A 24,017-nucleotide genomic window follows, 5' to 3' on the forward strand; every position below is an offset into this window, starting at 1 on the left:
TCATAGTTATTGAAGTGCATGGTATAAACCTTTCTAAACTTCTTCTATTTGTTGTTTACAGACCTCCAAATGTTGGGTCCTTGACTGATATTGAAGAAGCATATACAACTTTTAGTCCAAACTATAAAAACATTGTAATTGTAGGTGACTTTAACGCCGATTTGCTACGGGACAGCTGTCATTCTTCCTTCATCAGGAATTTCATTTTTAATTATAATCTTCATCTGGCCTCAACGCAGCCCACGCATCATACAGAACATAGTCATACTCTCCTTGATCTCTGTATAGTTGATTCCCCTGAAAAACTCTCTTCATTCTCACAATTCCCTGTGCCTTTCCTCTCCGCACATGACAAAATTTTACTCTCTTATTCATTCAATTCCCCTCGTCTTCCTATACCTAAAATTCTCTATCGTGATCTTAAAAATTTCGATACAGCAAAGTTTCAGGACGATCTGCTCACCTTTGACTGGAACAACATATTTAGCTCCTCGTCCATTGATTCAAAATTAGAACTCTTTAATCAGAAATTCTTAGAGTGCATAAATTGTCATGCCCCCCTGCGAACATGCGCACCTAGACGGCCTTCAGCCCCCTGGCTGACTAGTGACATTAAGCAAAAAATGAAGGAACGTGATATTTCACGTAGAATTTTCACACGAACAAAAAGCCAGACTGCTTACACTGAGTTTATCGTCTTGCGTAATCAGGTAAAGCATCTCGTCACGGAAGCCAAGAAAAAATATTGTGCAACCACCTTCTCCAATTTGACAGAACCAAACAAGGTCTGGAGGGAACTTAGAATTCTTGGACTCGTGCAGCGACGAAACAAGCAGCCCTTACATGAATTATCTATCGATGATCTAAACAAGCACTTCACTCCCGCCTTTACCTTCGAGGCAAATAACATTGCTGACATATTCAGTCTCTCTAACCTTGATCCACTTGTACCCTATAACGAGAGAAATTTCTTCTTCCAACACGTAACCCCACACAACCTACGTAAAACGTTATCTCTCTCTAAATCGAACTCAACTGGGGTCGATGGAATCTCAGTTAAATTTATAAAGGCCGCGTCAACTGTACTTCTACCTGTAATACTTGATATCTATAATTTTTCCTTATCGTCATCTGAATTTCCGAATGTATGGAAATATTCACTAATCACACCAATACAAAAAGTTAAAAAACCAACTTCTCCCAGTGATTATCGGCCAATCTCTATTCTGTACTCTCTTTCTAAATGCTTAGAAAGAATTGTTTTTCAGCAGGTAACGAATTATCTGGACCAATGCAACTTGCATGATCCATATCAATCTGGATTTCGGAAAAACTTCTCTACCCAAACAGCGCTACTCAAATTAACGGATGATATACGTCCAGGAATTGATAAACGGATGGTTACAATTCTGGTACTATTTGATTTCACCAATGCTTTTGGTCTTGTTAATCACGCCAAACTTCTCCACAAGTTGAAAAACCTTAATTTTTCCTGCTCCTCACTTAACTGGTTTTACTCCTATCTAAAAGATCGTCAACAGGCAGTCAAGGACGCGAATGGGAATACATCGCAATGGACTACTGTCCATTGCGGGGTCCCCCAAGGGTCAGTTCTTGGTCCTCTCCTATTTTCCCTGTATGTCCTTGATCTGCCCAGGTGTATTCTAAACTGTAAATATCTCTTATATGCCGACGACCTACAGATTTATTTTCACTGTCATTTGTATGAGCTGAATGATGCAATTTCCAAAGTAAATCAGGACGTTCAGGCCATCACTTCATGGGCTGCAGACAATAACTTTGTGCTTAACCCTAGGAAAACAAAATCTATGTTATTTGGTACCTCAAAACTACTCAAACATGTCGACTTTGATGTTCTGCCCAAGATTTTTGTTGGTGATGCCGAAATATCATATGCAAACTCCGTTAAAAATCTTGGAGTCTTATTGATGCCTAATTTGTCTTGGCAAAACCATGTTAAAGCCATCAGCAATAAGATCAACATGATCTTGTTTCAGCTAAAAATTCATAAAAACCTTATGCCCTCTCATACACGCAAGCAACTTGTATCCTCGTTAATATTCCCCCATATTGATTACTGTTGCCTTGTATATAATGACCTAACAGAAAAGATTAACACCCTGATTCAACGGCAATTAAATATGTGTGTTAGGTTCATTTATGATCTTAAAAAAGATGAACATATATCCCCTTATTTCTCTAAATTAGAATGGCTTAAAGCAAAAACAAGGAGGCAATACATGCTTGCCTCTTTTTTATACAAACTTTTTAATTGCAAACAGTCAGAATACATTATGCAATTTTTTCAGAGTTAAGAGAAATATCGCAATGTTGTAACCAGATTATCAGCTGATTTTTTAATTGTTCCTCAACATCGAACCACTGCATTTGATAATTCATTTTCAGTTGTTGGGTCAAGGCTATGGAATGGTATTCCTGAACCAATCAAAACCGCAAAATCACTGATGTCTTTTAAAAATCTAATGTTCACTAAAATGCTATTACAAGAAAAAATGTAATTGTACCAATATGCCACTATATTCTGTTACAATTAATTTTCTATTTTTTTTTGCATGTATCTTATTCTTCTGTGCACTGAGCTCTAATATGAATGTAAGCCCTTGTATGTTCTTAGTGGACCATAAAGGTCCAAGAACAATAAATATTTCTTTATTCTTTATTACCAGTCGGGGCCAATGAAGCGCACGCACCAAAATTTGAAACTTGAGCAATACCACAGGTTAAAATGTCAGTCAGTGACGGCCCACAGGAACAAAAATGGTGAATGCTGGGGAATTTTTTTATTCTGATCTTTCATCCTTGGGATGGACTTGATTTGGATACGAAACGATTTATCTCCCGCATCCCTCGATTTTGGTCAGCGGAAAAAAATGTATGTCAATCGTCACTGACTGACACCAAAACGACGCACTGTTGCGTTACATTCCTCTGCATGACCATGTGACTTTCAAGTATTGATGAAATGGATTGGTAAGACACAGTCATGATTGGGGAGAATGGTTAACTTTAAATTTTCATAGAAAAATCTTATCTTAGTTGCGAAATCTTCAGTAATATAATGGCTCTGTAAACGGAATCATTTGCTCATGTGATACGAGAGCTCAATTCCACGGCGTTTTCGTAAAAAATGGTTGGAGTATGGGGAGAAGCAGGTACGGATTATTAAAATTTGGAATATTTACACCATGTCAGGTCTTTGAACGGTCCATTTACCTCAAATTGAATTTTTGAACCCTAGTATGACAGTTACGTAGAAACGCTCATAATTTCTGAAGTAAGGATTGATTTCAATTATGATTTGTACGAGCATATGGTATGTTACTGTCCTAAAATTTCATGTAGTTGTTATTTTTCCAAATATAATAATTTCGCTTCTAAAAGTATCTATCGAGCGTGTATTTGTATCCATCATAACTTCGACTGTTACCATTGGATTCGTTTGTTTTAACTTTTATCTGATTTAATACGATGCACAAAGGTTAAGAAAACACTTAGCTGTTTCACAAAATAAAATATATATTGCGACCGGTTTCGATACAGCGTATCATCATCTGGCAATTACAAGTCTCAGTACACAGAATTTATACCCTTGAAGGCGTTAGAGGGGAGGTAGAGTGGAGGTGGAGAAAGGGGGGAACTTCGGAGTACCCATTATTGGATGCAATTAGTTTGATTGTGTTTAGCTCCTTCATCCTGTTGTAATTCGACAATGGAATCAATCATAATCTGTGAAGCATACAATGTATTGCTGATAGTTTGTGAGAGAAGTGGTGTCTTGAATTGCGGTGTATTATTTGGTGGAGGGGGTAAGGGAAGGGAAGGTAGGTTTGGGAAGTACGTCGCTGATGGGTCACTGCACGGTGTAGCCGAGGGTTGGTGTATGATGACGAAATACGGGGAGGGGTGTTATGGAGTGGTGAGTGTCATCCGTAATGGTTTCTCAGAAAAAACATTGAAAAGTGGTGAATGGTGAGAATACAACTGCTCGTTAACTAATGTTATGTTGGGTGAGGTTTGGCCCACTAAAATTTCCAACTGCTCGAGTGCGTCAAGCCTTGGGCCGTTGTTTTCTTTATGTAGGATTATCGGTTCGAAATCGCTTGTGTGGTCGGAATCCAAGAGGTGTTTGGCAAAGTGTGAGGTTTCTTTGTTGTTAATAAAACATGAACGATGTTCCTTGGCCCGGATGTTGAAATTCCGTCCAGTTTTTCCTATGTTAGAGTAGAGTTCCTAGACTGGTTTTACGTGATATCTAAAGAGGCCACTGGGGAATAAAGTGATTTCCACTTCCTCCTGATCGCCTCTGGTATGAAGACAAATTCGATTTTTGAACTCAAAGCTTTCACGTGGTCATTATATGCGATTAGGAGAACCAATAGGATAATGCAATTGGCCATTCCACGACGTTGATCGAAAATATCCTTAGGAATGCGTTTTTAGTAAAATAGAATAGGTACCCTCAGAGCCATGACTGGTAATGGGCGAAATCGGTTTTGTCTCGGTCATGTGGATCACCGTTCACCATTCAATTGAATGAGTCAGTCGCGAATGGTTGATCGTCGGTCATTACCTATTTCAAACGTCAATCTCGATCAATGAGAGTGTGTGATAGGCCAAGGCCGATATTAATCGTGAACGATATTGTTTAAAGCGGCAAATGATACGGGATCTAAGAACCACAGAGGGCTAAAAACAAGATGATCATCTTATTTTTTTGTTAGCTGGAAATCTTACTAGTTTATAAACAGTAATTGAACTAATGCTATGTAGCTCTTACAATGGGAGATCACGTACCTTGCGCCGCCTTTTTCAATGCCGTAATTTTTATGGCCTTCAGAATGGTGAACACATCCCTGAACTAGTAGTGGTTCCGTTACCTGGGCCTTAGTTCGGCTGTAATCAGATGGGTCAGGTGGGGTTATGGTAGCGTAAATGACTCCTATCCAGGGGGCTTGGGTTCGCGGCTCATTCTTGGCAGTATATTTTGCTGTCTTCATTGTGATCATACGACGTCAAGTTTTTAAATAATTTTAATTGCAGCAAGAATAGACATGAGACAATTTTTTATCATCATAATGGCGTTTACGTATTTAAGCAGTGTCATTTCAAACGTGGAGATACGACGACCACACTAGCAAGGGTTGGTGTGCGCTAAAATGTTAATGTTTTCTTTGCATATGCTTATCACCTCCCACATTAAAAATGAAAACCACTCTTGCGAGAGCACATACCATTAAAGGTGGCAAGCAACAATATGCGTACAGACATGATTAATAAGAACACAAAACGAATATAAAATGCCGCATCTCTCGAACACTTGTAATTCACTTTACTCCAAAGGCAGTTTACTTACTCAGTACCTATTTGCTAAAAGAACCATTCCGAAATATAATTTCAATTAATAAATAGGATGAGATAAAAGTTGATGACCCTGGACCGGGCGTGCTGGCGTATAAAATACGTCAATCTTCGAAAACCAAGGATTTTAACATCGTACGTACATTCTTGGCTAGAATGGTCTCGTATATTCCTACAATGTATTTTGACTGTCTATATTGCGAGTGTTCAAAGTTGGAGGTATTGTAGCTAATGTTTTTAGATCAGCAAGAGGAACCCGTCACGCGTGGATTATAAATTACGCCACGCGACCGGGAGTGTACCACCTGTGAACCTTTATATCTGTATCACCTATAAATGTACAGGATGAACTAATTTCTATGAATAAAGATTAATTTTAACAAACGTCTAGTGCTATATTAATGCACATATCATGGGCAAAGTACGCCATTCACCCGGTCGTGTAAAAAAAAACAGTCGCGCTCGCTAGAGGGTTAAAAGCAACATTTACACCAAATGTGTCTTGTGCTCGCCGCTTCCCAAAATCTTACGTAGCTTTTCCAATATTCCTTCCTTCCAACAAGCGGCCCACCGACAAATGTCATTATTCGAAAAAAAAGCCACTGTTATAGCCCCCGTTAATCTTTCGGTATGTTTTTGATGAAGAATGCAAAGCGGAAGAGTGATGTAAGAAGGTGTCAAGTGGATGGAGAAGAAGTGGTCGGAGAGCGGCGTCCATTGATGGCAGGGATCGAATTTGATAATGATGCTGATTATCCTCTTCGTTCTTAATGTTCCAATATATGGCTGGTCACTCAAGTTGATCATTTATTTTCCCTGAGGAAAACGCTTCGTCACTGATTATGGATGAAGAGTGGCTGCGAAACTCCTCCATGCAAAAGACTCAAATTGAAGGTAACCTAGACATAGGTTCGTCGAATACAATCTATTAAGTTTCCATCATTATTTGACTTCTTTTCACTGTCTTTGTTTATCTATAAGCCTCGGCGTCATTACAATGCATTTCCCACACTAATCCTCAACCCTTATCTTTTGCGTTCGTGTTAATGAGCTCAAAGTTCTTTTCCTTTGCTAATTGCAGCCACTTATCGCCATACTCTGGGGCAATTTTATTTACGAGTCGCTGTGTGGTGGTTGGCAAGGCCACCTCAACGTGGGCGTCATTTAACCTTCTTTTTTTCGTGATTAGCGTACTCCGCACTAATCTCTCTGTCCGCACGCTCACTCTGCTCTGGGACTCATCTAGCCCTTGCATTGAGTTGTGTATTCGGAATTTTCTTGCCAAGCACACGCGGTACCCACGCAGATAAAATGGTGTATGTGGCATATTTATGGTTTTATGAGTTGGTTTAAGATTGACACTTCCATCGATGGAAAATGGAAAAAAAGTTCCCGAAGTAAGAGAAATGGAATTGAGCTCTACGCCCTCTAGTTGGTCTGCACCCACGAAAGCGTCTCCAACGGCTGCAATATTTGGCCCCACTCGCTACACATAAGAGATGATAACATTTACTTTGTTGGTCTGCGGGAATGGGGAATTATAGCCTCCGTTTGAAAAGTTGTGTTCCCTTCAAGAAAATACGCGAATCCCTTCTTTTCATTGACCACGCTCTTTTTGATCGGTTCTCTTGTCAGACATGTCGGGCCTTTCTGCGTTTGCTAGTTTGATAGCGTTAACAATCTGGAATCCTTGGTTGGATCCCATGAGTTCTGCGTCCAGGTTCACCCAGGCGTCCTTATCCACTTCCTATTAGCCTCACAAAGGATCCTTCTCTTGGCTGAGTGCGCGTGCGTGACTGTGGTGGTCCCGAACATTGCCGTCAACTGCCACGGGAGGCAGTATTCTGTCCCTGTGGTCGTGGAATCCCACTAACCAACACGGTGGCCGTTTTTCCTTCTTGTGGTGGCGCCAAATCTACGGCCATGGGAGAATAATTTATAGTTATGGATCTCACACGATTCTCTGCCAACCGCATATACAGCGTATAGAATTTTTATAAAGAGTATATGAGTAAAAATAACTTAAAAAATAGTAAAGACAAATGAAAAATGTTCTGGTATAAAATAAAAGACAGTATTTATTGAGTGGGAACCATTAGAGGTGTTTGGGATGTCAAAAGCCTCGTCAACTGCTGTCATAACACCGACCTCCACCCACATAAGAACACACTGAAACTATGTAAGATTTAACACTTTCCCGGTGAACAACATGTAAAAACTCTTCTCGGGATACCGCGCGGGTTAGATTATATGAGAGCGCCGACGTTTCGGGTACCGACTCGCTACCCATTCTCACGATAGCCGTGTCGGTACCCGAAACGTCGGCGCTCTTATATAATCTAACCCGCGCGGTAACCCGAGCAGAGTTTTTACCCTGAAACTATTTGCCACGAAAAAAACCTTGTCTGAATCAGTTCTTTGTTTGAAATGCAGTATTTGATGCACGCAATTACTTACTGCATATACAGCAAGTGTTACTATACTGTATTTCCAAATTGTGGAATATATTATCATGGCTTATGACGATTAAAATATTTAACATTATCTGTAACTCTACAATAAATATTGTTGATAAATTGATATTTGCCCGATGTTTACGGCGGAAACCAGTACAAATAAAAATAATAGAGATTTAAAGTGAAATTAGTGAAAAAAATACGTGCATGAGATTGGGAAAATTACTCTTAATAACGGCTGTTACCTAATTGTTATTTTTCGCGTTAATTAATCATATTAAATGTTTTTATAAGCATTTAAAATCATAAATCGTGTGAATCCGCCAGTTTAAGGAAATATTTTTCTTAGGAAGTTGAAATTGTGTAAATCTTCAGCGATTCGGTTACCCGGGGTGTTATACACGCCAACCATAGGGTAAGGATTTCAGTAGAGGTGGCGGAAGCGTGGCTAGCACTCACTTCAATGAACTCGCGCAAACATCGCATGCATCACGAGACCTGGCATATTTCCTTACCTGTGGTCACGAAAGGTCAAATGAGGCACGTATCAAAGTACGTAAAATAGAATTTATTAAAATATTCACCAATAAAAATTTACCGAGCTTCCGTTGAACCATTTTTCTTGGCACCCAAATACAAACCTAAATTGATCATGTCCTATTTAATCCTATGCATTCCCCACATGTTACGCGCGTTTCCATTGAGACGTTATATTGAGACCAAGGTAGTGGCGCCATCTGCCCTCCAGGTTTAACAGCTGCGAACTGTTCGTCACTGCGGGGCCGTCGTTTGCTTTGTTTTGCCGCCGCGAAGCTGAGGACCAGAAGAAGAACAGGGAGGGGAATTTAATCTTATAAAGTGAGAAATCTCGTGGGTGGCGCATTGTTCCGACATTTCCCGCGAGGAGCCCTCGACACGAGGAGAAGTCTCGCCGCCTGCGCCGTGGTGGTTTGTACCTGCCGGCCCTGATGCACGGGGCGTGCGAATTTATTCACGCCACGCCCCTTGATCAATTCACGGCCGCCGGTGATTTACGATCACCCCTTGAGTCCCCTTCATGCTCACGCGGGGACGATCTTTGACTGAATCGAAATCTCCGATCGCTCACTAACTTTTTAAATTGTTTGTAGATTACATAAATGATTGCAAAAAAAGCCTCTCTTACGCTGAATTTCCCTATTTAATGAACAATATAGCCTACTCCCTTTCTTTCTGTATATAATTTCAATTCTCTTTCTTCCCCTTCGTCGCTACCCAATATTTTTCCCTGATCTAACACTGTTGTTAACATCCAATCACCTCTCGACTCGCTCCATCCATACCTTCTGTCTCATCCGTACCTCATCTAAAAGCTGCCTCCCTCACCCACCATGTCCAGCACTTCGACGTTCCTCCTCCTCTCCGTCCACTTCACCTTCTCCATTCTTCTCTGCAACCACATCTCGAAAGCCTCCAGTCTTTTCTCATTTTCCAACCTAAATATTTTCGCGCCATGAAGGCTACACTCCAGATTAAGCTATTCACGAGTCTTTTATTTCTACTCGTACACAATAATCCTCTCATCAGCTCTTTCCTATTCATGAACGCTTCCTTTCTTTTTAACGCAAATCCGGATGTCCTCCCTGCTGTGTACGTTTCATTTAGTGTGCTACCCGAGTAGTTAAACTGACGCACGTAATCAAATTTGCTCAATATAATTCTATCATTGGTAAATAATTTCGCTCTTGCATTACATTCGATTTTGCAAATTCCACCGAGCAATTTTCTCTTCCGCTTCCCTCGGCATCCTTGCTTTCACATTGCAACGTCCCACTCCAAATAAAACTCTTCAGCTGTGTCGTCGCATGATGATGAAATTTGAAGTAAGCGTTCATTAAATAACCAATTGAGAAAAATTTTTACGTTGATGTTACAAATGTTTTGTGTGTTTTAACCAATCAATCTATAAAATTAGATATCTGTTAATTTGCTTAAATGCTACCGCCGGCATTTTCTGGGTTCGCACCAGTCGGAGAAGTCAGGGAAAGTCGGGAAAAATAAGAAAAGGGACTGTGAAGGGCCAGGAAAATTGGATTGGGGTCATTGGGGATACATTCGAGAAGAGCAGAATTAAGAAGCGAGCGAAGATGGTTAAGGGCGTGGAGTGTGTCAGAGCGGGGATTGGCATCTTGTTATGGCTGCGAAGCATATGGATCAGAGCCTGTCTGCATGGGGCATCCCCATCACTTCCGCTTGATTTTAGTTCGCAATGCACTTTGATGCATTTTTATTTAAAATACCGATAAAGGTTTGACATTGAATATAATTCTGGTTGCCGCTGCAGACTCTAAAGAAACGCGCAAGGCTTAAGTTAGATCGATAAGGTAGATATCTTTCAGAGCGACTCGGAGAGCACCAGAGGAGAAGCCCTCTTTATTAACAGGTGCTGCGAAAATGATAAATCAAGAGAGATATGTTGCCGATCGGATAGGCATTTGATTATCCCCCAAACGAAGGTGGAATTTAGTGAATGCTCTGCAGAACTTCCTTATTATTGCTCACATCCTAGCGCCTCGCGGCACACGCCTTTGGATGCGGCTTACAGGGTTGTGCTTAGATGCAGATGTCAAGGAAATTTCCGAAAGTTCTGACTGGAAATCGGGGAGTAGTCAGGGAAATTGAGAGTCTTAAAAGCTGGGCATGAAAAAGGTTTTTCAACTTGCTGCGTGCAATGCATTCGTTTCTAAGCAGATGTCGCATTGGACGAGGGAGTGTTGTGGTGATAGCCTCTAAAGTTTTGTGTCGAGATACGTTTCCAATGGCAACCCCTCCAACGTGAGCGTCGCCCCCCCCCTCTCCTTTGAGCCTTCCCCCTTCCTTCGCGAATGGGGTCAACCCCTCGGGTCCAGCCCCATTTGACCCAGTTTCACTCACACCCCTCCCGACTGATTCAAAAGCCTTCCCCCGCCCCAATCCAATCCGATGCATTTTTTATTTTACCAATGGATGTATCCGGTTGGTATAGTGACATGAATGTTGGATTGTCATCCCATGGGCTCCACTTCATCTCCCGGAAGTGTCACAGATTTATCGGATTTTCCTGAGGGTTACCCTGTATCGTAGACTGAAAATGATAACATTCGGAGAGTTTTCTTGAAATGAATCGTTCAGTTAACCATTCATTGCTCAAGGCAATAGCGAACATACGATAGAAATTGACCGTTTTCGTTGGAATGAGCCCTTTCACTGAGCTGCAACTCGCGCGCCAGAGGCGGTCAATCATTGGACTTACTTCAAACCGATCCGTGACGTCATCCGCACGTGAGCCAAATTCGGGGATTAACCTGTGTAGCAGATGGCTGCTTTCGTGATTTGTGGGAGGCGCTGCATGCGCATCCGTCTGATGTGGGGCATCAATCCGTCGCCTCGTCGGCGCCTTTCGTTAGGAATTGGCAAACGCCGACGCCGGGTTTCTCTCCACCCTTTCGTACCTCATGGCGCGAATAACTTCAGCTGTCGGTCGCTTCCTCCAAATACCATGCCGGCATCGTCGCTCGCGTTTTATAATCAGATTTTGCACATCAAAGGCTGAAATACACAAAAGGGCCTCCTTAATCAGCTTTCAAATATTTTATCCTGAATACTGTACATTCCTCAAATTGCTCATGACCAGAAATTCCATCGAAGTTTTAATTTCACTCTTTAGCTGGTAAATGTTTATATTATTTAATTATTTAACTACTGGGTTCTCTTCAGGTTTTTACCGCGTTGATTAATTCATAGAGGAACAGCGGTTTTATCTGCCTTCCTGCTGGCTCAAGTGTTTAAACGTTGAATCTAGCGGATGACCACCTTCTAGATCACCGAGTTTTCCGCAATTTCGATAGCTTCCCTTATTAGCCGAGGGAAATGCTTATTATCCTTGGCTATAATGATTATTATTATTAAAGTATTCTACCAATTAAGGTAGGTCTCCAATGGAGTACTTCAGGAGAATTCCTCTCTCCCTTTCAACCACTTCCCTCTTCAATTCACAATAAGACCTTTCTGCCTTTCATTCCATCTAAAAATCCTGCAATTTTCCTTCCTCTCCATCGTTGACCTAACATTCTACCCTCTAATGCCATTTTCAACATCTCCTCCCCGCTAAGCACTAACTCCATCCAATTCTTCTGTCTCCTCTGTATCTCATCTAGAAGCTGCCTCTCCTCACCCACCATGTCCAGCACTTCGTCGTTCCTCCTCCTCTCCGTCCACTTCACCTTCTCCATTCTTCGCCATACCCACAACTCGAATGCCTCGAGTCTTCTCTCGTCCTCCTTCCCTAAGTGTCCACGTTTCTGCACCGTAAAGCGCTACACTCCAGATCAGACTCTTCACTAACCTTTTCTTTCAATTCTTACTCAGGGAACCTCTTAGAAGCTCCTTCCTGTTCATGGAAGCCTCCTTAGCTAATGCAATTCGCTTCCTGATGTCCTTACTACTGAATCCGTTTTCCTCTAACGTGCTGCCTAAATAGTTGAATTGCTCTACCTGCTCAAGCTTCTCCCCCCCTACTTTTATCTTGAGTCTCACATTCCTCGCTCGCGATACTTTACCAAACCGCATTACCTTGGTCCTCTTGTGATAAATCCTCATCCCATACTCCTCGCACCGCTCATCTAACGCATCCACTATAGCCTGCACTCCCCTCGCTGACTGGCTAATCAGCGCCTAATCATCCGCGAACCTTACCGATTCCAACATCATTCCTCCCACTTTCACCCCAGCTTCCAACTCGTCCCACGCTTCTCTTACCATCTCCTCAGCGTATACGTTAAATTGCAGCGGAGATCAAGGAGACCTTGTCTCATTCCCCGGCCAATGCTTTCCCAGCCAGATTCTCCGTCCGCTACCCTCACTTACGCAGAATGGGCCATGTACAGATTACGACAATACAATAGTATAATACGACAGTACAATATCCTCAGTACCTATTTCGTCGCGTGCGACATTAAGCTAATATTAGTTCTATAATTTCTGAATTCCACAGCTTTCTTCTTTTTCAGTTGTGGAATTAAAACCGATACTGTTCATACACCTCATCTATTTCTTCCTCCCTATTATTGCTAGTGGGCATATAAACTTAAACCACCACTAGGTTGGTGGGTTGCGCCTCAATTTCTATCACAAGAATTCTATCGCATACCTGATATATACCTACTACACGCTTACCCATCTTCCCGTTTAATACTAAAGCTACCCTTCGTTGACTTTCCTCCCCACCACTATATATAACCCTGTAACCGTCACTCCAGTAGTCCCCACTGCCCTTCCACCTATCTTCGGATAGACCCAAGATATACATCTTCCCTTTCTGCATTTCCCTTTTTATATTTTCTAGTTTACCCGCCCTCATCATTGTCCTCACATTCCACGTCCCCACATTCATCGATGCCTCCATTCTTCCTCTCCATCCTCTTGGTCTTCTTGTCCCCCTCCTTGGATGCTGCCGCTGATGCTGAAAAAGATGATGATGATATGTCTCTGCTAGGATTTCGCATGATTAGGACCCCGAGTACCTTGCCGACCTCCCCTCCCCAAAGCGCGGGGTCCTGCGATTCCATACGAGGCTCGTTCGATCAAACTCCAGGTTTTCAGGGAAGATATAGTTTGTGGGGTTTCCCACTTCCATTCCAACAGTGTTTTTCACGTGACACTATCACGTGGACTACCTTTCGTCTGGCTCCTACCCTTCGACCTATCTGGCATGGGTGGCCCTACCGGGAATAATTGCGAATTAATCCCGCCAGCGCAGCTCTAAGGGTCATAGGAACGCGCAAGCCTTTCCACCGCGACAACGTTGTATCCCAAGGGAAAGGTGCAGGGCCATAATGATACAACCGTTTAAATTAAAAACGTACGAGGGTGTGAAAATCGTTCGTGTTCGACTGCAGAATGGAGAAAATACTGCTCTTCTGTCGCTTTCTTAGAAGTTGTGACGCCACGTGGAAGGCATACGAATCCGATCTCCGCCCGCAATGAATAGACGCGGAAAAACACGAAGAGAAGAAATACATGCGATCGCCACCGAAGTGACCGCCGACGCATCCGAATCAATTCAATGAAAGTTTTTGTTTAGGGACATGATGGCCTGATGAAGACAATCGCCGAGGGACAAGTGGATGGCAAGAACGGGACAGGAAGACGTCGAATGAAATATAAGAAACAGGTAACGAAGGACGAGAGAGATAAAGAAGAAACACGTAGGTGTGAAAAGATTAGCTGATTGGAGAATGAGTGGAGAGCTGCGTCAAGTCAATGTTAGGATAGTCGGCAAAGGCAACGTTCTGTTGGTGGACTCAATGCAGAGAGCGTACCTGAATTAAAATCAATAGAAGTAATGATCACTACAGCTCTGTATTTGGGAGTCTTTAAATTCTAGAATAATAATAAACCTGTTTTGGATGGGTTGGGAAAAAGTAGAAAAATGAGGCATGAGCCAGCTGTTTTTTGTTTCGACTTTCTCACGTTCCCTGCGGCGCCGATAAAAGAGACCGACGCAGAAGCTTTTCTATATGTCCGCTATGCATCTCAGCGGCAGCACCTTGCCTTCCCCGAGAATACCGTCAAGTCCCCCTCCAGCTGGAATATTACGTGGATACGATCTCCACTTTCACTGCCTCCTCTGGGCGCTCATTTCGAATGTGAAGAAGGGTGAAAATAAATGGAGATTTTCGAATGAACTGGTCGCAAATGTTCATATGAATAGGTAGAAAACGGTTACCAAGCCACCGCCTTGATTGCATGTGATTGAAAAGAACATTTTAAAGATAAGTAAGTTTTTCATCTTAAATTCAAGCGAATTTCAGGTACTAGGAAATGAATTTTGGGCTCATTGGATGAAATTGACTTTTTAAATTTACATATTCCTGGTTCATTTCTTTTTAGTTACATACAAGGTAGCATAAGGAACCTTTGTTATGCAAACTTCATCTGCTTTTCAATTTTGTTGCTTAAGTTTCACGCTGGAAAGCCACAATTTGTTTACATATGTCAATGGAAATTTGTCTTCGAGTAAACATCATTAGTACCGTGTAAATATAATAAGTGCTGGTAGTCTTTGGACAACTTTCTGATTATGAGAAAGGTAGTGCGCAGATGAAAATTCTGATACAGCAATGTTTCAAATTAATTTAAACCATGTTATTCGTTTTAAATAAAAAAATGAGAATAGTGCTAGTCTTCTGGCTATTTATGGGAAGGTCACCTTTTCCTTTCTCAGTGTCCGGCGCGTGAATACGGCGATAGAGGACACCTATCCTCTCCATCCATACAGTCGCAACTGTTGTGGTGAACATTCTTTGCTGTAGAGGTCGTTTTTAGCATAGTTATATGCTTATTGAGAATACATGGCCTTGCTGCTTTTCGGCATCCTCTCCCTCTGCTCTTTCTTTGCCTCCTCACGTACTTACCTCATCTGCAGCCCGCATTTTCGTTTTGAAAATGGATAATTTTGAGAAGCAATCAGTAAGAGCGTGCAGTGGTAGTATTGGAGAAGTTTGTGCGGGATGGAATGCTTCATATCCGTGTGATGCCCTTGAGTAGGACAATATGGAAATGTACCAATCGGACGGTATGACTTCGTGATTAGTTGTGAAATTAAATTCCGTTCATAAGAAAGCATAAGTACTTCATGAATCACCAATAGCAAACGATCCTGAGATCAATGATGGGAGAACACACAAAATGTAGTCTTTTTTATAATTTTGTGTGTTCTCCATCGTCTTGTCTGAGATATCTTACCGAACAAAACCTGAGTTTAATGTTTTTAATAAAAAAGGAATGTGAGGCTCAAGATAAAAGTAGGTGGGGAAAAGCTTGAGCATGTAGAGCCATTCTACGTTTTGGGGAGAATACTGGAGGAAAATGGATGCAGCAGTAAGGACACGCAAGGGCGACAACTGCGCCGTCAAAGGAGGCGTTCGTGAACAGGAGGTAGGTGATGAGAGGGTCGTTATAGGAGAAATTTAAGGAAAGATTAGAGCTTGATCTGGAGTATGGCGCTTTGCGGTGCGGAAAATTAGTAAGGGGAACGAGAAAAGACTGGAGGTTGTTGAGGTGTGGTTATATAGAAGAATGGAGGAGGTAAAGTGGACAGAAAGGCGGAGAAACGATGAAGTGCTGGGCATGGTGGACGAGGAGAGGCAGCTTCAAGTTGAGGGAGACTGTCGGAATACTTCGCATGCAAACCTACCTCAATCGGTACAATGCTTAACTAACAAAGCATAGCAGAGCATGATAAAAATTCGCTTGCAAACCAGGAATTATAATGTTGACTCTCTGAAATTAATTGACGCGACAGTATTTCGATCAAAATTACTTGCATGGGGTGTTAGGCCAGAAATCTTTGCAAAAACTCCTTGCAAAACTACCTTAATAGAATCGGTAGGATAACGTTTTAAATATGATTGATTTTAATCCTAAGATGTGTTCGGCTCTCCACTCAATTCTACTCTCAGCAAATCTATTAAAAAATACGGATTTCATCTCATTTACATCTTTATTGACCTGTTCCATATATTTCATTCGAGGCCTTCCTTTTCCATTACTGCCTTGTCCCTCGATCCATTTGTCTACATCTACATCTACATAATACCCTGCGAGCCACCTCTAGGGTGTTTGGCAGTGGGTGATCAATCACCAGCATGCAGCATGCATTTGGACTCCCACATGCACACCTTACCGTCCAAAAAACGTCCCTAATACTAACAAACTATACTGCTACATACTGTTAGAAATAATAATTGAATTCAGAAACATGCATTAATTATTACATAGGTTAGTAGGCTACACTACAAGTCATGCAACCTATTTACGAGTTCTATTGCTGCCGTTATAATCTCTTATTGATCGTGGAAAAATGACATTCGGAATCTGTCTGTTCTACAATCTATCTCTCTTATTTTATTTATATGATCTGATCTTCCGTAGTACGTTGGCGTCCGCAAGATATGGTTAAATTCGTCAGAAAAGACACTGCTCTTGAATTTATCTAAAAGGTTTAGCCTATTTTTCAATCTACAGAGATTCCCATCCGAGTTTATCTAAGAGGTCAGTTACACTAACAAGACTATCGTAACGACCTTTCACATACCTGGCAGCTCTTCTTTGCACGCGTTCTAACTCTGTTATTAAGCCTTTTTCATGAGGGTCCCAAACACTGGCAGCGTATTCCAAATGTGGTCTAACGAGGGAAAAGTAGCTAATTTCTCTCACATTGTCATCGCACTTTCCTAATATTCTTTTAACAAAACCCATTTTACGATTAGCTTGACCGGTTATTTCTCGAATATGTTTTTTCCACGATAGATCATTATTGAGTCTAACTCCTAGATATTTCACGGATTCAACAGTCTCTAATTGGGTACCCCGAATTATATAGCTACGTTGTAGGGAGTTGTTTTTCTTCCAGATATTCATTACGACGCATTTTTTCAAATTTAATTCTAACTTCCAAGCATCGCACCACGCTTGGATAGCAGCAAGGTCATTCGTTAGTTCATCAATATCTTTGCTGGAACGGATTTCTCTGTAAACTACAGCGTCGTCTGAAAATAATCGTAACTTACTGTGTACTACTTCGCCAGGTACTACTTGTCCTTCCTCCCAATGCCCACATATCCCAATACACAACCCCTTTACATTTTCCACAAAACTGTTTTTCTATGAGGCTCCTCCTGAATCACGCGGTCACTTTTTCCGTCTCCTCCAAGCGATGGACCCAACGGCAGCGGAGAAATGGCCGATTCACGCAATCACGGAACGCAGTCTCATCTCTCTCCCTTTTTGCACGCCGCAGTACGTATCTTTGTCTGCCAATCAAACCATCGCCGAAATTTCTAACAGCCAATCGGTCGATGGAAGTAATTTTACCGCCTCGCTTGCCTTTCAATGGAATGGCTCAAGGGGACGGCATAGACGAGAGACAATTCCATTCCATGGAAAACTGATTTCTGTTCTCGCCACTTCGCTCGCATTTTAATCGGCTTTCAAAAATCTCCACGGCGCGGTGATGAGTGCAATGCGATCCACTTTTTTCCAATATCTTGCGGTATATTGTATGTCATTGCAAGGAATAGCATCGAAAAGTTATGAATTTGACAAATAACACCATCGTGAGTCTAAATTTCGGTTGACATCTATAATTACACATCTATTCCCCTCTATTGACACTCGGATCAACTTGTCCGTCAGCGACACGAGTGGCGACTTTTGTAAACCCATTTAAATGCTTGGGGGTTGAGAACACATTTATAGGCCGCCTCCTCCATTGTAATATTCGTGAAATGGCTGTTGAAAATAAAGACGAAGCGATGAAAGAATGAATGGCCGAATGAGAGTATGGTTGAGAAAATGATGGGTCGAATTATCGCTCTGAAAAGCTATCGCTGGGGCTATCATTCACCAGGGAAGGGCAAAATGATCGTGTGATTTCGGCGTTTGACTTGCCCGTCGCTCAATGTTTCCAATCCATTTGATTTTCGTCTTTCTTCGCAAACACCTCATCTCGAGTGGCTCCACTTCGAAAGGTTTCGCGGTGCATTTTCTGCCGGCAACACTCCCTGCCAGGTGAGCAGAAGAGCCAAGGAGAGATATATGTGGCTCTATATTCCGCTGTCATTTCCTTTCGTCTAGCCTATCTATTCTTTTCTTCTGTCTCGTCATCTTTTGTCGTCGTAGGAATCGCGAGCGGACAAAATCCTTTCAAAAATGCAGATGACGAGTCCTTTCTGCGGAATTACTAATTCGCCGACTGATTTTTGTTTGCTTTCCAGAGGTGATTTGGCGAGTAGGAGTACGCATTTTAGCCCTTATATTTTGTTTTTTTTTCTGCCGTTTTTGGAGAGTACCTTGAAATAGGACAGCGGGAGAGTGAAGAAACAAAGGCGCTACGAGCGGGATTGTCGTGGAATTGAAATGCGCTCGCAGCCGTCATTTGTCGCAGAAGGTGCGCCCCTAGCGCTGCCATTGGGTACCATTTTTACGATCGATTTTTTTGTGCGCGAAAGCACCTCGTAGATGAGTGGTCATAGACCGTTCCCTTGATGTATGTTCTTACATGGGGCGCATGTTATCCGGCGTTGTTCGCAGAGCGGCGGCGGTTCGAGCAGAGCGAACCATTTACTATTACTCAATGTTCGCAATACAATATTTACACTGAGGAAATTAGAAACATTCAAAATTTGAGAATCAGATGGGAGAAATGATTACCTCTAAATTTTTTGGAAAAAATACCTCAAACGTTTGCTCATCTCCGCGTGAAATTCGGATCGCCTAGCCGTGTGGTGTCTTTTGTCAACCCATTTGAATGAGCGGTATGTAACGTCGTATTTTTTGCCGACTGGAGAATCCTGAATGTGAGAAAAGCATAGAGTGATTAAAGCATTAGAGATGGCGCTGTCTACGCTCCGCAGTAAGCGAGGGCGTACCCGAGTAGGCGTAACCCTCCGCCACATTTGGTTCGCCATATGTGAGTGGTTTTCCAGTGCCGTAATACGCCATAAGCTGTCTTAACACAATTTTTCTGTTCATACCATGTCGAGATAATGATGGACGTGGATATTATGGATAATGTGGTACATTTTCGTCTTATCTGACGTATCACAGAAGGGGCCTTATAAATTTAAATGAATGAATGAAGGATTTAAGGTGCATATCAATTCAGATAAGTATTTATTTATTGTTAAATTCACTTATCGGAAGGCAAAAGCGAGAATGAAGGAACGAGCGAAACTTCTAATGAAAAGAGGGAGACTTCCTGATGTAAGTACGTGTTATTTCACCGCGAGAAAGTAAGGATAAAATAAAATGGTTAACTTCCACACACTTTTTTATTAAAAAACTACGTGTCGAAACCGGGTCGGTAGTTCCTCCTCAACCATTCCTCCTCAATAATTCCTCCAATTCCTCCTAATAGAGGTCAATGACCTCTATGGTCGAAACATGCCGTACAGACGAAATAAATCTGTGGTATATCTTTTATATTTTAAAATATTCATCAGGTACCACTTTCAATTTCAAAGTATTGCCTCCTGAATAGGTAATTTACGGAACAAGTCCAATAAATAAATCACCCTTAGAAATACTGCTGCATGCTGATTAGCCAAATACCCAATCCCAGGAGATGACAACTCAGAAGTCCACTATTGAAAACTATTAACATCAGTTTACTATTGAGAACTCCCCACAGCTCCATCCTTAAATAATTTAGCGTAATTAACTACCAACAACCACCTATTTCTATTAGTTCTTTATGCTAATGAAAGTACCACAGTAAATGCACATTGTGTGTCATATTTCCACTAATAACAGGTTGTGACCTTAATTACTTAATGTTAAGCAAGGAAACTGCAGAGATCTCCGTAAATACATGTAGTCCCGTCTCACTTTCTCTCCAGGAAAACAGGATTTCCACGGACACTGAATACGGTGAAAAACTTGTCAACCTGGCTCCACTCAGAATACGTCACGCTACCTATGTTGAACTATATAGCCTAAAGAGAAATGTGCACACAGAGAAGTCGTCATCTGTCGCAGATGTTGCGCCCCTGACGATTCCAACGGGAACCACTATCTTAGGGCGATTCTTTTTCGCTCGTCAGCGAATGTATCGCTCATGCCGTCTTGTTCCTCTTTCCATGGAATATCACGCTGACTGCACAATCGGTCGCCTCACGGACAATATTCTATCTCGCCCCTCTCATTCACTGATCGTGATAGGGAGCCTCATTACCTCTTTATCTCCGAATACGCTTGATGGGCATTAAGCGGATTATGACGTGTGGAATAGAGACATCGCGACGTCGACACGTCGCGTCATTTCGCGACGAAATGTATCCCGCACGATCTTACGTAGAGTGATTTAAATTTGGGGGTAACGATCGGACTCGGTCCGCACCCTTCAAAGGCGGAGGAAATCAAATTCATTTCTGGACCGGGAATCGAACCACGGATGTTTGGCTTTCAAATTCTTCTGCGTGAGCAGTGGGGAAATATAAATGGATTGCCATGAGAAAAATGTCATGTATAATGTATTTCATCATCGTTCACGCGGCAGGATTTGAAATGTTACACATACCGCTTTGTGCAGCTTTAGCGCAGGTTTGAGGGTCTAAACATGTTGCAAGTACTTATATATCGTTTTCAAGGGAGTACACTTACTTGTGTTTCATTTCTTTTTTTAATTATTAGATATGAATTGAGCTTTATATCAATTAACTGAGCTAGAATTTGAGCAATAAACGATTACATTCAACGCGTAGCGTATCTCTTGCTGACCAATACGTATGTGGACTTGTATTGTAGCGACTGGAGCGCCGCTATTTCTTGCGACCGGTGAGAGTCAATGGAACCATGCAAGTGGAGAATCTTGTGTGGAGTGTTTATGGCCAAAGGTCCGTGGTGCGAGTCCCGGTTCAGGCAATTTTTTCTCATGATAACTCTTGTATATTTCATCGCCGTTCATGCGGCAGGATTTAAAACATTGCACAAATTCATTCCTCTAAGTTAGAATAATGCAAGAAGCTGCTGAGCAGCAATTATTTTCCTCCAGTAGCATTCCATAAAAGACAGCATGGAACATTAATTTTTAAAGGTAATTACGTCACTCAAGAAAATTACATTCTTCGAAGTACAATCTGTCTTGCGGAGGGATTCCCCTGGCGTAATAATTTGCTATTTAGATCAGAGAACAACGTAATTAGAAATATAAAATTGAAGTGATCGTTGTTGAGAGCAGTGCATGAGGAGGGGTACGTGGCACAGGGTTCTCAGGTTATATGAGGGGCGTGGCCAACACGTAATGGAATGCAGAGGTTGCAATGTTGTAGATTGAAATGATATTGTTGGATGTAGGTCGAGGGTAATGTGTCAGGGGAGAGATTTGAGCGTTATGAGATAAAGGGTGCAGGTGCACATAAATAGCGCAATTATTGGTTTTGTAACGAGTCAATGGAGTGGTGTATGGCAGGTATTTCGGAGTGGCTCATAGGATGTTGCTGATAATGTATAGCCTCGTGCAGCTGATGTGTTGGGCATTTGAGGTGAGTTTTAACGCCAGATTAGTTGGCAAAAACTTAGAAACATTATGTAACCATTAAAATTATTCGTTAAAAATGTGGTTAACTATTAAATGTAATCGCTATTTTCAAAAGGTAACTTTTATTTTCAAGCATTCTATAATAACTAATAAACAATTATTTCAGCTGACATTATTCGTTAAATTTAAGTGATGTGTTCGTATTTGGGTTCGAAGTTTGTCCAATGGACAAAGGGGGAAATAAAAGGGTATTCAAGAATGGTATATAGCAGAGAATTTGTATGGAATACAGTTAGAGTAAGATATTTGAATGAGTGTAGCACTGTTAGTGAACACTCAAGGTGTAGGTATTAGAAATATCTTTATGAAGTATAATAGTGGTATACCTTTATCAGCACAACGAGAGGGGATGCTTAGTGCCGCTGAACATCTATTTTTCCGACCAGAAGAGGACTGATTTTTAGGGCGCTGGGCTGTTGATCAAAGGGCCCCAGGTTCAGACCCCGGTTGACGTCACAAACAAGAACTCGCCTTCTGGCCCAATGACAGGAACTGCACCCCGAAATGATGTGTTAAATTTCACTAGTCTTTGGCTTTGTCTGGGGTGATCTCTACTTACGCATAACCCTGCCAACCTCCAAGCTGATAGTCTGATTGAGTTTACGATGCGGTTGCCTCAAGTGAAATTAAAAGGCGTGGTTCCGAATAACTGCACTTGCATGGGAGCAGCTCATTTCACCGATATTAGACCACGTGATTGCCCATTGGGTCACCGATTTCTAACAAATTCATAATATCGTCTTCACCTGATTTGGAAACAAAATCCTTTTAATGATTTCGTAAAGCATGGTACTACGGTCTGAAAGACATTGCAATGCTGTAAAATAAATTTTACGCACTCACCTTTGCATTGCACGTTATGAGGAAGAGCATGTCATGCTCAAGTAAAAGGTCTTCAAAGCAAATCAGTTTAAACAATTTAATAAAGTTCACCACTACTAAAAGTTTTCAAATGCAATTTTGCGATGTATCTACCTCTTTGATTTGTTTATGTATAATACGTTGTGGATGCAACTTCCTCCTCGAGTTAATTCATTCACAGCGCATCACTTTTCCACAGCGCTCATTGGCGTATTCTACCCTCCGTGACGTCAACGGAAGTTGGTTTTTCCTTGTCTCGAGTGTGTGTGGTATCCCGGCAACGTGTGACGTCACCAATACGGCGATTGCTGCACCGAACCCCCCCCCCCCTTCCCCTGTGAGACGCCGGCGCCCAGCACACATCATGGACATCGATTTAGAGGCGCCCCCTCCCACCGCTTCTAATTTTGCAGCCACGTTGCCCTCGTCTTCATCCACAGAGAAAAAAATGTGCGAGTCGAAAGAGTTTCCATGAATGAAAGACAAGAGATTGGCTCGATACGCTGATTGTCAAATGAATGCATTTCGTCTTTAAGAAGTGCAGTGAGTATCCGGCTCACTTACACAGCTCACTTCTGCGTGAGCAGTTCATTTCCATCGTGTCTCCGTTGTTGTCTCTAGCAGAAAAAAATCGTTGCAAAATTTGGCCGGGGTATTTTGGATTTGGTTCGATATGAATCACTACACCTCTTCCGATTATTCCGATTTGTGTTTTGTTCTGAATTTACAAAACTGTAAAGTATAAATCGCTCCAAGGACAGGTCCTACCGAGTTTTGTTGTTTTATCGTAAATGTTTTAGTCCTAAAAATACTATTAATTGGTAAATGCACTCCGTTTTATTGAATAGAGCGACGGTATTTAGAATGCGGTTTCGAAGGTGGAATCACGCAGGATCCGTGTTTATTCACTGGGTGACGATGCGTGGCTCCTCGGCTGCAAATGCATGCGAGAGTCGAAGGCAGCGCAGCGCTCTTGCACTCACCTCTTTCTTGCTCCGCGGGTCCGCCACCTGCACCGTTTCATCTGGCGGAAGGCGCCACGAGTTCCTCTCTATGTTCACGTTGGTGTGCATGGCTGCCACTCACCAACCACATCTACAAACAGACAGAGAAAATAAGAATAAGTACATATATTCAAAGTTTTGTAGAAACGGGATGCAACGTAGCACATCCCACAGAAT

At 41.9% G+C, this 24,017-nt stretch overlaps 1 protein-coding gene across 1 annotated transcript in view; it reads right to left on the bottom strand.

Annotated features, from left to right (window-relative positions):
* The window catches only part of LOC124168753 (inactive dipeptidyl peptidase 10), a 456,211-nt gene that overhangs the window by 155,244 nt on the left and 276,950 nt on the right, over positions 1-24,017 (bottom strand). Inside the window, exon 3 of the mRNA XM_046547022.1 lies at positions 23,820-23,931. Within this exon, the coding sequence (XP_046402978.1) occupies positions 23,820-23,909 (90 nt within the window). The 5' untranslated portion in view covers positions 23,910-23,931. The remainder of the gene's footprint in view (positions 1-23,819; positions 23,932-24,017) is intronic.

This window comes from Ischnura elegans, chromosome 12, assembly GCF_921293095.1.
Source record: "Ischnura elegans chromosome 12, ioIscEleg1.1, whole genome shotgun sequence".
Classification (NCBI taxonomy): Eukaryota; Metazoa; Arthropoda; class Insecta; order Odonata; family Coenagrionidae; genus Ischnura; species Ischnura elegans.